This window comes from Macaca mulatta, chromosome 16 (genome assembly GCF_049350105.2).
Source record: "Macaca mulatta isolate MMU2019108-1 chromosome 16, T2T-MMU8v2.0, whole genome shotgun sequence".
In the NCBI taxonomy this organism is placed as follows: domain Eukaryota; kingdom Metazoa; phylum Chordata; class Mammalia; order Primates; family Cercopithecidae; genus Macaca; species Macaca mulatta.
This window is the reverse complement of record NC_133421.1, coordinates 38,727,697-38,742,672: the sequence shown is the minus strand read 5'-3', so window position 1 is coordinate 38,742,672 and position 14,976 is coordinate 38,727,697. Positions and strand designations below refer to the sequence as shown.

Sequence of the window (14,976 nt, the reverse complement as noted above, 5' to 3'; positions counted from 1 at the left end):
CAAAACCATTGCACCCAGACCAGATGCAGACAAGAGCAGAGCTTCAAATGGAAATTTTAAACAAGTGGGATGAAGATCCTGAAGCATTTCTTCCAAGAATTGTAACAGGAGATGAAACATGGCTTTACCAGTATGATCCTGAAGACAAAGCACAATCAAAGCAATGGCTGGTTACCAAGAGGTGGAAGAGGTCCTGTCAAAGCAAAAGCAGACTGATCAAGAGCAAAAGTCATGGCAATAGTTTTGGGGATGCTCAAGGCATTTTGCTAATTAACTTTCTGGAAGACCAAAGAACAATAACATCTGTTTACTATGAGAGTGTTCTGAGAAAGGCTAGCTAAAGCTTTAGCAAAAAAAATGTCTGGGAAAGCTTCACCAGAGAGTCCTTCTCCACCATAACAATGCTCTTGCTCATTCTTCTCATCAAACAAGGGCAAGCAGGGCACAGTGGCACACACCTGTAGTCCCAGCTACTCAGGAGGCTAAGGTAGAAGAACTGTGAGTTTGTGCCAACCTGGACAAAATAGCAACACCCATCTCCACTAACAAAACAAGAACGATGTTGTGAGAGTTTCAATGAGAAATCATTAGGCATCCACCTTATAGTCCTGATTTAGCTCCTTCTGATTTTTTATTTTCTAATCTTAAAAAAAATCATTAAAGGACACCTATTTTTCATCAGTTAATAATGAAAAAAAGACTGCATTGAAATGATTAAATTCTGAGAACCCTCAGCTCTTTAGGGATGGACTAAATGGCTGGTATCATCACTTACAAGTGCCTTAAACTTGATGGGGCCTCTTTTTATTTATTTATTTGCCATTTAAAAAGTAATGGCAAAAACCACAATTACTTCTGCACCAAGCTAATATTTGAGACAGGGTTTCACCATGTTGGCCAGGCTGGTCTCGCGCTCATGGGCACAAGCGATCCTCCTGCCTCAGCCTCCCAAAGTGCTGGGTTTACAGGCCTGAGCCATGGCGCCCAGCCCGATGGAGCTTATATTGAGATATAAAGTTTATATTTTTTATTATCTTTTAATTCAATTTTTCCACACACTTTTTGAAGTCTCCTCTTAGAATACTGAAGGGTATATAAAGTTATTTTACACATATATTCTCAATGATTCCCAACCTTTTGTGTGATTAGGACTGGGATGCTGACAGTGACCCCATTTTGCCCCCTCCAGGGGATATTTCTAGCAACTCTCAGACACGGCACGATGGAGCTAAGGTACTTTTGGCAAGCACTTTGGCCATCCGAAGAATCCTCTATACTTTCTCGTTCTTCAATTACTAAAAATGAAATTTCAGAGTTCTTCTTGGTCCATTTTTAAAAACATTTTATATTTTAGAGAAGTTTTAAGTGCACAGCAAAATTGAGCGGAAAGTACAAAGAGCTCACACACATATACTATACACATACACAGCTATGTACTATTATTAATATCCTGCACCAGAGTGGCACATTTATTACAGTCAATAAAGCTACATTGACATGTCATTATCGCCCAAAGTCCATAGTTTATAATAGGGGTCTCTCTTGGTATGGGCTTTGACAAAGTATAATCACATATATCCACCATTATAGCATTATACAGAATTATTTCACTCCGCTAAAAATCCCTCCCTCCCCTCATTCCTGGCAACCACTGATCTTTTTACTATCTTTCTGATTGTGTCTTTTCTAGAATTTCAAATAGTTAGGATCATACGGCATGTAGCCTTTTCAGATTGGCTTCTTTTACTTAGTAATACGCATTGATGGTTTCTCCTTGCTTTTTCACGGCTTGATAGATCATTTCTTTTTAGGACTGAATAATATTCCACTGTATAGATGCACCACATTATTATCTATTCCTCCAGTAAAGGGTTTCTTAGTTGCTTTCTGGTTTTGGATATTATGAATATGGCTACTATAAACATCTGCGTGCAGGTTTCTGTGTACATATAAGTTTTCAATTTATTTAGGTAAATACTAAGGAGAGCAATTGCTGGATCATAGGTTAAGAGTGTGTTTAGTTTAGTTTATGTGTGGTAAAAAACACGTAACATAAAATTTACCAACTTAACCATTCTTAAGTGTATGTATATATGTGTAAACATAGTCACAAATCTCCAGAAGTTTTTCTCTCTTTCTTTCTCTTTCTTTCTTTCTTTCTCTCTCTCTTCCTTCCTTCCTTCCTTCCTTCCTTTCCTTTCTCTGTCTCTCTCTCTCTCTCTTTCTCTCTTTCTTTCTTTCTCTTTCTCTCTCTTTCTTTCTCTCTCTCTCTCTCTGTCTCTTTTTTTAGACAGGGTCTCTGTTACCCAGGCTGGAGTGCAGTGGCACCATCATAGCTCACTGCAGGCTCAAACTTCAGGACTCAAGTTATCTCCTGCCTCAGCCCCCAAGTAGCTGGGACTATAGGCGTATGCCATCATGTCCAGGTAATTTTTAAAATTTTTTGTAGAGACAGGGTCCCACTATATTGCCCAGGCTGGTCTTGATCTCCTGGGTTCAAGCAATCCTCCTGCCTCAGCCTCCAGAATGCTGGGATTATAGGCGTGAGCTACTGCGCCCAGCCAGAAGTTTTTCATTTGGCAAACTTGAAACTCTATATCCATTAAACCAGCAGTCCCCATTGTTTTTAGCACAAGGGACTGGTTTTGTGGAAGACATTTTTTCCACAGACCCAGGGGTTGGGGGAGGATGGTTTCGGGATGATTCAAGCGCATTACATTTATTGTGTACTTTGTTTCTATTATTATTACATTATAGATTATGAGCCATTATACGGCTCACCACAATGTAGAATCAGTGGGAGTCCTGAGCTAGTTTTCCTGCAATTAGATGGTCCCATCTGGGGGTGATGGAAAATAGTGACAGATCATCAGCCATTAGATTCTCATAAGGAGCATGAAATCCAGATCCTCGCGTGCACATTTCACAATAGGGTTCCTATTGTGCTCCTATGAGAATCTAATGCAGCCACTGATTTGACAGAAGGTGGAGCTCAAGTGGTAATGAGAGTGATGAGGAGTGACTGCAAATACAGATGAAGCTTTCCTTGCTTGCTTGACTGCCACTCGCATCCTGCTATATGGCCCACCTCCTACCAGGCCACAAGGGGTTGGGGACCCCTGAATTAAATAACTCCCCTTCCCCTCCTCCAAGTCCCTGGCAACCACCATTCTACATTCTGTTTCTATGAATGTGACTACTTTAGATACCTCGTATAAGTGGAATAATTCAGTATTTGTCTTTTAAGAGTATGTTTAAGAAACTGCCAAACTGTCTGTCAAAGAGTCTGTACCATTTTGCATTCCCATCAGCAAAGAATGAGAATTATTGCTGCTTCACATTCTTACCAGCATTTGGAGTTGCCCGTGTTTTGGATTTTGACCATTCTAAATGGTGTGTGCGGTATCTCATTGAAGTTTTAATTTGCATTTCCCTAATGACATGTGATGTCTGGCATCTTTTCATATGCTTTCAAATAAGATTTGCCATATGTACACTTTCTTTTGTGAACCAGGCTGTTTGTTTTCTTATTGTTCAGCCTTTAAGAGTTCTTTGTATATTCTGGATAACAGTCATTTATCAGATATATATACGTGACATATATATGTGATATATAGATATATAGATATATATAGATATATAGATATATTTTGTTGTTGTTGTTGTTTTGTTTTTAAGAGACAGGGTCTCTTTCTGTTCCCCAGGCTGGAGTGCAGTGGCATGATCATGGCTCAGTGCAGCTTCGACCTCCTGGACTCAAGCAATCCTCCCACCTCAGCCACCTGAGAAGCTGGAACCACAGCCTGGATAATTTTTAAATTTTTTTTGTCAAAACCGGGTCTCCCTATGTTAGCTAGGCTGGTCTCAAATTCCTGGCCTCAAGCAATCCTCCCACTTCGGCCTCCAAAAGTCCTGGGATTATAGGTGTGAGCCACCACACCCAACCAGATATGCCTTCTGCTAATATTTTCTCCCAGTCTGTGACTTGTCTTCCCTGATCTATTTTTAATCATTCACTTTAAACTGAAAATATGCTTAGCATTGTATCTAATGAAAAAGTATTTCCAAATCCGTATACACTTAAGAGAAAGCATTTAACTCTCAGAGTATGGCTGTTCTCTAAAGCTAAGAGACAGTCTTGCAGGCCTCACTGAAGTAGTCACACATAAAAACACACACACAAAAAACAAAGAAATGAAATATATTTCGGTTTACAATGATGAGTTTGGGAACCTCAGCCAGAGTCAAGATTTTAGAAATCTAGCTAGAATTTTTTTTTTTTTTTTTTTTTTTAATGTAATGCTCAAGATAAATTGAAGGAATCAATCTCATGGACCAGACAGGTCAAGACTTACCTCAGCGGCCGGGCGCGGTGGCTCAAGCCTGTAATCCCAGCACTTTGGGAGGCCGAGACGGGTGGATCACGAGGTCAGGAGATCGAGACCATCCTGGCTAACACAGTGAAACCCCGTCTCTACTAAAAAATACAAAAAAACTAGCCGGGCGAGGTGGTGGGCGCCTGTAGTCCCAGCTACTCGGGAGGCTGAGGCAGGAGAATGGCCTGAACCCGGGAGGCGGAGCTTGCAGTGAGCTGAGATCCGGCCACTGCACTCCAGCAAGGGGGACAGAGTGAGACTCCGTCTCAAAAAAAAAAAAAAAAAAAAAAGACTTACCTCAGCAATACTGAAAATTTCAAGGGAGGCTTCTAGTATGCTACTCAGTATTCTAGCAATTGCCCTCTTACCACTTACCCGACCTACCTTTCACATATACCCCCAATTTTCTTACCACTGTCTTAGGAATCATTCCTTTAGGGTCTAGAATCCATTCATCAAATTGCTCCTGCAGAGCCTGTTTCCGTGTGTTGGCCACCTTGACTTTGATTTTGTCTATGTGTTCTCTTTGTTTTCTATTCTGTTTAACATTCTCCTTCATCTTGGATACTCTGCAGGACGTAGATATAGGAAACATGTTGAGTTAATACCCTTGGATTTGATCCAGATTGGAACACAGGAATTCAGACTCTCTTTGAAAATGTTTGCCTGTCTTTTCTCCATAAAATCTATGATTCAGACCTGTAGTGAACTCTTCTTCCACAAGCACTTATTGAATTTGGCATTAATCATAGAGTACTTTCTACTATTTGACTTTTTATAGAGGTAGGCCTTATTTTACCCAACTAAATACTAGACTTAAGAAGTATTGGTAGGAATGTAAATTAGTACGACCATTGTGGAAAATGGTAGGGAGGTTACTTAAAAAACTGAAAACAAAATTACTACATGATCCAGCAATCTTATGTCTGCATATTTACCAAAAAGATTTGATATCAGTTTGTCAAAGAGATGGCTGCACTTCCATGTTCACTGTGGCACTCTTCACAATAGCCAAGTGATAGAACCAACCTAAGCGTCCTCCAACAGACAAATGGATAGAGGAAATGTGGTTTACAAATACAATGGAGGGGCCAGGCGCGGTGGCTCACGCCTGTAATCCCAGCACTTTGGGAGGCTGAGGTGGGCGGATCACGAGGTCAGGAGATCGAGACCATCCTGGCTAACATGGTGAAACCCCATCTCTACTAAAAATACAAAAATTAGCTAGGCGTGGTGGCACACGCCTGTAGTCCCAGCTACTCGGGAGGCTGAGGCAGGAGAATGGCATGAACCCAGGAGGCAGAGCTTGTAGTGAGCCGAGACTGCACCAGCCTGGGTGACAGAACAAGACTCTGTCTCAAAATAAATAAATAAATAAATAAACAATAAAATAAATAAAAATAATATTAATAAAAATAAATAAATAACTACAATGAAATACTATACAGCCTTAAAAAAGGAGGAAATTCTGTCATTTCTGACAGCATGAATGGAATTGGAGAACATTATGCTAAGTGAAAAAAGACAGGCACAGAAAGACAAATACCACAAGTTCTCACTTATTTGTGCAATATAAAACAAACAAGCGCATAGAAGCAGAGAGTAGAATGGTGGTTACAGAGGCTGGGAATGGGGGAAATGGAGAGATGATTGTCAAAGGGTATAAAATCTCATTTACACAAGATGAATAAGTTTTATTGTACATTTCAAAATTGCTGAGAGTAAATTTCAAATGTTCTCACCACAAAAAAAGGATATGTATTTGAGGTGATAGATATGCTAATTTGTTTGATTTCATTGTTTCACATTGTATGCACAAATTATAACACCACTTTGACCTTGTAAATGTATATAATTATAAGATATTGATTTACAACTTAAAAAACAGGAAGTAAAAACAGCTCTAGAAGCTGCTATATATACTGAAAAGACAAGGTTGGATGCAGTAAGGCCTTACGGTAGTGAACTTCTCTCTTTCCTGGACACAGAAATCATCTGAAGGGATTGATTTCAGGTGTTAGGAACAGGTCCCCAAATCTGGCCATAAACTGGCCCCAAAACTGGCCATAAGCAAAATCTCTGCAGCACTGTGACATGTTCATGATGGCCATGACACCCACGCTGAAGGTTGTGGGTTTACCAGAATGAGGGCAAGGAAACCTGGCCCACCCAGTGCAGAAAACCACTTAAGGCATTCCTAAGCCACAAACAATAGCATGAGTGATCTGTGCCTTAAGGACATGTTCCTGCTGCAGATAACTAGCCAGAGCCCATCCCTTTGTTTCCCATTTTAGTTAATCTATAATCTATAGAAGCAATGTTTATCACTGACTTGCTGTCAATAAATAAGTGGGTAAAACTCTGTTCCAGGCTCTCAGCTCTGAAGACTGTCAGCCCCCTGATTTCCCACTCCACACTCTATATTTCTGTATGTGTGTGTCTTTAATTCCTCTAGCGCCGCTGGGTTAGGGTCTCCATGACTGAGCTGGTCTTGGTAAATGGCGCGCATACATGGGGCTGGAACCCGGGTTGAAGGGTTGCTGGAGCGACAGTTGAAGAATGTGGAACTAAGCTGGAGGACACCTGAGTACTCTTAAGCAATCCCCATGGTGAATAAGAAGGGGAGCTCGGAAGCATCAGGGTAACAATGGGACAAGTGTGGGCCCTGGTTCATTCCACCTTGGAACCTTTTCACACTGATGATGAGGAGGAAGGAAAGTATAAAGAAGTAACAGGGCCGGGCGCAGTGGCTCACTCCTGTAATCCCAGCACTTTGGGAGGCCGAGGCGGGCGGATCACAAGGTCAGGAGATTGAGACCATCCTGGCTAACACAGTGAAACCCCGCCTCTACTAAAAATACAAAAAATTAGCCGGGCGAGGTGGCGGGCGCCTGTAGCCCCAGCCACTTGGGACACTGAGGCAGGAGAATGGCATGAACCTGGGAGGCGGAGCTTGCAGTGAGCCGAGATCGCACCACTGCACTCCAGCCTGGGAGACAGAGAATCCATCTCAAAAAAAAAAAAAAAAAAAAAGAAGTAACAGAAGAGGTGACAGAGCAGTTTTGTTGGCCAGCTAAAGCTAAAGCAGCAAAGGAGGGAGAGGTTTGTTCCTATCTTTCCGCATCCCCTCATTATTGTGAAGAAAAAGAGTGGCCTGACCCTCCAGATGTTTCTTTTCTGGAGGACACTGGGCAAAAAGTAGTTGCCCCACTGACTGTTCGAGCAGTGGCTTGAGCGACCACTCTCAGTTCTATTCAGGCAGGAATTCAGCAAGCTAGAAGAGAGGGTGATTTAGAGGCCTGGCAGTTCCCTGTTAGGATACACCCCCGAGATCATCAGGGAGATATAGCTACATTTGAGCCTTTTCCTTTTTAATAACTCAAAGAATTTAAACTAGCTATTAATCAATATGGACCAGGTTCTCCTTTTGTAATGGGACTGTTAAAGAAGGTTGCTGTCTCCAGTCAGATGTTGCCAGTGGGGACAATAGGATTACTTCTAGGCAGGTCTAGATTAAAATTTAAAAGGAGTGCAAGTACATACAGGAGTCATTGATTCAGATTACCATGGGGAAATTCAAATTGTTATATCTACTTCTGTTCCCTGGAAAGCAGAGCCAGGAGAGCGTATAGCACAGCTCCTGATTGTGCCATATGTGGAAATGGGGAAAAATGAAATTAAATGAACAGGAGGATTTGGAAGCACAAATAAACAAGGCAAAGCAGCTTACTGGGTGAATCAAATTACTGATAAACGTCCTATAACTATCCAGGGAAAGAAATTTAAAGGTTTGGTAGATACGGGAGTGAACAATTCAATCATTTCTCTACAGCACTGGCTGTCCACATGGTCAATTCAACCCACTCAATTTAACATAGTTGGAGTTGGTAAAGCCCCTGAAATGTATCAAAGTAGTTATATTTTGCCTTGTGAAGGGCCCAATGGACAACCTGGGACTATTCAATCAATTATAACTTCTGTACCTATAAATTTATGGGGAAGAGATTTATTACAACAATGGGGAGCACAAGTTCTAATTCCAGAGCAATTATATAGCCCACAAAGTCAACATATAGTGTATGAAATGGGGTATGTCCCTGGTGTAGAACTAGGAAAAAAATTGCAAGGTTTCAAGGAACTGCTTCAAGCGGAAAGACAAAGTTCCCACCAAGGTTTAGGATATCATTTTTTATGGTGGCCATTGTTAAGCCTCCAGAATCTATACCTTTAAAATGATTAACAGATAAGCCAATTTGGATAGAACAATGGCCACTAAGTAAAGAGAAACTGGAGGCTTTGGAGGACTTAGTTACTGAACAATTAGAAAAAGGACACATAGCTCCAACATTTTCCCCTTGGAATTCTCCAGTTTTCATAATTAAGAAAAAATCAGGTAAATAGAGAATGTTGATTGACTTAAGAGCCATTAATTCAGTTATACAACCTATGGGGACATTGCAGCCAGGACTGCCTTCTTCTGCTATGATTCCAAAACATAGGCCTTTAATAGTCATAGATTTAAAAGACTATTTCTTTACTATCCCCTTAGCTGAGCCAGACTGTGAACAGTTTGCATTTACAATTCCTGTGGTAAACAACCTGCAGCCTGCTAAACGTTTTCATTGGAAAGTGTTACCATGAGGCATGTTGAACAGTCCAACAATTTGCCAAACGTATGTAGGGCAAGCAATTGAACCTACTCATAAAAAATTTTCACAGTGTTACATTATTCATTATATGGATGATATATTTTGTGCTGCCCCTACTCAAGAAATATTACTCCAATGTTATGATCACTTGGAAAACTTGATTTCTTGTGCCAGTTTAATTATAGCTCCTGACAAAATTCAGACTTACTCCTACTTGGGGACCTTAGTAAATGACACTACAATAGTGTCACAGAAAGTAACCACATGTAGGGATCAATTGAAAACATTAAATGACTTTCAAAAATTACTAGGGGACATTAATTGGATACGACCTGCTCTAGGCATTCCTACTTATGCTATAAGTAATCTATTTTCTATCCTTAGAGGAGATCCTAGTCTCACTAGCCCTCGGCAATTAACAAAGAAGGCTAAGGCAGAGTTACAGCTGATTGAAAAGCAAGTCCATAAGGCGCAAATAAATGGAATAGATTCAGAGAAGACTCTAGATTTGCTAATTTTTTCGACTCAGCATTCGCCTGCTGGTGTTATTGTTCAAGAGCAAGATCTTATAGAGTGGCTTTTTCTTCCACATACTGATTCACAGACTCTAACTCCTTATTTGGATCAAATTGCCACTATGATAGGAAATGGGAGAACTCAGATTGTTAAATTACACGGATATGATCCTGGGAAAGTTATTGTCCCTCTCATGAAGGCACAAATACAGCAAATACAGTAAGCTTTTATAAATAGTGTCTTACTTGTCAAATCCATTTAGCTGAATTTGTGAGTATTCTCGATAACCATTTTCCTAACACAAATTGTTTCAATTTTTGAAATTAACTAATTGGATTCTCCCTAAAATAACTAAATTTAAACCAACTGAAGATGCTGAGAATGTTTTTACAGATGGGTCTAGTAATGGTAAAGCTTCTTATTCTGGGTCGAAAGGTAAAGTTTTCCAGACTCCCTATACTTCAGCTCAAAAAGTGAAGCTTGTAGCTGTAATTGAGGTATTGACTGCTTTTAATATGCCTGAAGGGGTGGCCTGCCCCTCCACACCTGTGGGTGTTTCTCGTTAGGTGGAACGAGAGACTTGAGAAAAGAAATAAGACACAGAGACAAAGTATAGAGAAAGAAAAGCGGGGGCCCAGGGGACCGGCGCTCAGCTTACAGAGGACCCACACCTGCACCGGCCTCTGAGTTCCCTTAGTATTTATAGATAATTATCTTTACCATCTTAAAGATAAGGGAGTGGCAGGACAATAGGATCGTTTTTAGGGAGGAAATTAGCAGTAAGACATAAGAACAAGGATCTCTGTGACATGAATAAGTTTAAAGGAAAATCCTGTGCCTTGAGATAAACCTTTTAGCAACATTGTTTCATCCTATCACATGGGGATAAACCTTGGACAATACCTAGCTTTTCTAGGAACAAAGTCACACCCTGCACGCCCAAAATCCATTAAACCTTGAGTTACCACAGCACATGTCTCTTGCAAGGACAAGGTTGGGGGTAGGGTCATAGATTAACAGCATCTCAAATACAGAACAAAATGGAGTCTCTTATGTCTACTTCTTTCTATATAGACACAGTAACAGGCTGATCTCTTTCTTTTCCCCACATATGCCTATTAATGTGATTTCTGATTCTTCATACATGGTTCATTCCACACAATAATTGAAAATGCTCAGTTACAATTTCATACAGATGAACAACTGATGACTTTATCTACCCAATTGCAAGCAGCAGTTAGGAGTAGAATGCACCCTTTTTACATCACTCACATTAGGACTCATACACCTCTTCCAGGACCTTTAACTGCAGGGAATCAAATGGCTGATCAACTAGTTGTTACTGCAATATCTAATGCTAGACACTTTCACAATTTAACCCATGTTAATGCCTTTGGTATCAAACACAGATACTGCATTACCTGGAAAGAAGCTAAAGTTATTATCCAGCGATGCCCAACTTGCCAAATGGTGCATTCCTCATCTTTTACAGGAGGAGTTAATCCTCGAGGATTGGAACCTAATTCTCTTGGTAAATGGATGTCACACATGTTCCCTCGTTTGGGAGACTAGCTTATGTACATGTATGTGTGGACACCTTTTCTAACTCCTCTGGGCTACATGCCAATCAGGAGAGTCTTCTGCCTATGTTAAACATCACCTTTTGCAGTGTTTTGCGGTACAGGCATTCCAGCTTCTATTAAAACAGACAATGCCCCAGTATATACTAGTCAAGCTCTAGCTACATTTTTCTCTATATGGAATATTAAACACATTACTGGTATCCCATATAATTCTCAAGGACAAGCCATAGTGGAAAGAATGAATCTCTCCCTGAAACAGCAATTGCAAAGCAGAGGGGGAGAAATAGGGACTATGGGACACCACAGATGCAATTGAATCTAGCATTATTGACTTTAAATTTTTTTAGTCTGCCTAAAGGCCAGATGCTATCAGCAACTGAACAGCATCTACAGAAACCAGCTGCAAAGACAGAAGCAGAACAACTGGTTTGGTGGAAGGATCTGATAACAAAAAGTTGGGAAATAGGTAAAATAATAACTTGGGGTAGAGGTTATGCTTGTGTTTCTCCAGGACTGAATCAATAGCCAATTTGGGTGCCATTGAGACATCTAAAGCCTTACTATGAGCCAGATGCCCAGAAAGAGGTTTTGGGAAGATCCCAAAGACTCACCAGTTGCAGACATGTCAAGACTCACACTGAGGAGGACCCTAACTGTCAAAAGCAACACCCATCGAACACAACCACCTACCTGGGGACAGATCAAGAAGCTGTCACAGATGGCAGAAGAAAACCTGAGGAAAGCAGGATAACCAGTCATGATGAGTAATTTAATGATAGCTATGATAGTGGTGATCACCATTGCCATGAGTATTCCTTCAACAAGGGCTGATGCAGAGAACAATTATACTTATTGGGCATATTTATCAATCTTGGCTGGCAATAATGCCTAGACGTAATCACTCTATGGCACAGTTACACATGCTTTCTGGTCTCAGTATTTACCATAATGAATCTGCTCTTATAATTGAGGCATGCAACCCTCAAAAACCTATTTGTAAACAGAATTGGACCTGGCCAGAGATAATGAATGTACTTGTTTGGGAAGATTGCATTGCAGAACAGGCAGAGGTACTGCGCAACGATTTGTATGGAATCATTATTGATTGGTCCCATAAGGGGATGTTTAGCTTGAATTGCACCTCTCAGTTTGCGTGCCATGGCCACACTATGTTCAGCTGGTCTAAACAAAATGGTCAGATGGTAGAAATGGTAAGAAGTATGGCAAGAGTTCCTATTATCTGGAAACATGGCCGTATAGTGGCACCTCAACCTCAAATGATATGGCCCATTGTAGGAGCTAAACATAAGGACTTGTGGAAACTATTAATGGCTCTTAATAAGATCAAAATTTGGGAAAGAATAAAAAACATCTAGAAGGACACTCTACAAACTTGTCTTTGGATATTGCAAAATTAAAAGAACAAATATTTAAAGTATCCCAGGCATATCTGATCTTAATGCCAGGAACTGGAGTGCGTGAAGGAGCTACAGATGGATTAGCAGCTATTAACCCATTAAAATGGATAAAACCACTTGGAAGCTCTGTGATTTCAATGATGATTGTGCTTTTAATCTGTATTGTTTGTCTTTGTATAGTCTGCAGATGCAGATCCCGACTCCTACAAGAAGTAAGTAGCTCACTGTGATAAAGCTGCCTTTGCTTTTATCATCTTACAAAAACAAGAATGGGGAATATGTTGGGAACAGGACCTCCAAACTGGCCATAAACAAAATCTCTGCAGCATTGTGACATGTTCGTGATGGCCATGATGCCCACGTTGAAGGTTGTGGGTTTACCAGAATAAGGGCAAGGAATACCTGGCCCACCCAGGGCAGAAAACCACCTAAGGCATTCCTAAGCCACAAACAATAGCATAAGTGATCGGTGCCTTAAGGACATGTTCCTGCTGCAGATAACTAGCCAGAGCCCATCCCTTTGTTTCGGCCCATCCCTTTGTTTCCCACTTTAGTTAACCTATAATCTATAGAAACAATGCTTATCATTGGCTTGCTGTCAATAAATATGTGGGTAAAACTCTATTCAAGGCTCTCAGCTCTGAAGACTGTCAGCCCCCTGATTTCCCACTCCACACTCTATATTTCTGTGTGTGTGTCTTTAATTCCTCTGGTGCCACTGGGTTAGGGTCTCCACAACCGAGCTGGTCTCAGCATTCATGTCTAGGGTGGAAGCCTAGAAGATGCATTTATAACAAGCATCTCAGGTCATTCTGATGCCTTGGATCAAACTTCTGAGAAATCTGTCTAGGAGTATATCTCGGCTAATTGCCTTTATCTAGCCAAAGCCACATGCTTTGCCAGCCACTGCTGAAGTCCTGAGCATAAGAGTTACCCTTGCAGCCAGAACTGCATCACCCAGGTTGAGAATGGGGGAAAACTGTGCTTTTAATTGTACCTATGTGCATCACTCCTATTAGCACTCCAAAAACCCCAAACTGGTTTTGATTGAAATCAAATAGAATGGCTCAGAATAATAAAAATAGTTGCTGGTTTCAAGTACAATTTTTTCCCAACAATGTTGGAGGCAAGTCTTCATCTTTCAGAGAAGAAAGACTAAGACAACCTTACATATTTTAAAATGCAAAAAGATTTTCAGTGGGAACTGGTAAATTGGATACATCTGATAACCCAAAGAAACTACTAAATCTAAGTCATTACCTTATGCCTACATAAAGCCTTCAAAATTCTCTAGAAAAACAAGTGTTCAAAAATGAAATTTGAAGTTTGAAAATAAAAGCAGACAGGCAGTTTAATAGCACAGAAGGAGCTGGTTGTGAACTGCTGGAAGATTAGTATTTTGTTTTTATTTATTTATTTATTGTTTTGAGGCAGAGTTTCGCTCTTGTTGCCCAGGCTGGAGTGCAGTGGCACAATCTTGACTCACTGCAACCTCTGCCTTCCGGTTTCAAGCAATTCTCCTGCCTCAGCCTCCCAAGTAGCTGGGATTATAGGTGCCCACCACCACATCTGGCTAATTTTTTATATTTTTAGTAGAGACAGAGTTTCACTATATTGGCCAGGCTGGTCTCGAACTCCTGACCTCGTGATCTGCCCACCTTGGCCTCCCAAAGTGCTGGGATTACAGGTGTGAGCCACCGCACCTGGGCTTAACAAGTATTTTAAAGGAGTGCTAAGTTTCTCTGATGCAATTACTAACCAACCAAATCTCTACCGCTCAGCTCTCAGAACTCTCAGTCCCTTCTTCTGCTTGTCTCCCCTTCTGCTATTTATCTGTTTCATCCTCTGCTCCTTTTTTCTTTCCCCCTCATCTCTAGCTAGGATTCTTCTCAATTTCTGTCTTCATTCCTCTGTGGCTCTGTCTTCTATATCTGTGTTTTTCACCCAGCTCTTTAAAATTATTCATTCATGCACTCACTCACTAAGCCACTCACTCATTCATTACATAAATATTTATTGGGCACCTACTATGGATTCTGCCATTATAAAGCTTAGGGTCCAATGGCAGAACAGATAAGTAAACGATATTTTAGGGTAAGTACTGAGTGTCTCCAGATTCTCATGTGACACAAAAATGAATTCACAAAATTGGTTTTCTGTCATTTTCCCATGTGCTTGAAATATTTTTCTCCCTCTCTTTGCCTGACTAGATCCTCCACATGCTTTAGGTCTCACCTCAGACATCATTTCCTCCCATTTATTGATGTCCATAACTAGACATAAAATATAGTTTTGTGCTTCTGGGCCCCTGTACATGAGACTCAAAATATAATCCCAATGGATTTTAAATTGATTGTGTCACCCATTCAGGGAATTAATAAAATTTGTCTTCTGTAGCCTGCATTATCTCATGAAGATGTTTACATTAATCCAG

At 40.7% G+C, this 14,976-nt stretch overlaps 1 protein-coding gene across 1 annotated transcript in view; it reads right to left on the bottom strand.

Moving 5' to 3' along the window:
• EFCAB5 (EF-hand calcium binding domain 5) overlaps positions 1-14,976 on the bottom strand; it is a 171,261-nt gene that overhangs the window by 114,398 nt on the left and 41,887 nt on the right. The window contains exon 5 of the mRNA XM_077970687.1: positions 4,789-4,945. Coding sequence (XP_077826813.1) covers positions 4,789-4,945 — 157 coding nt within the window. The remainder of the gene's footprint in view (positions 1-4,788; positions 4,946-14,976) is intronic.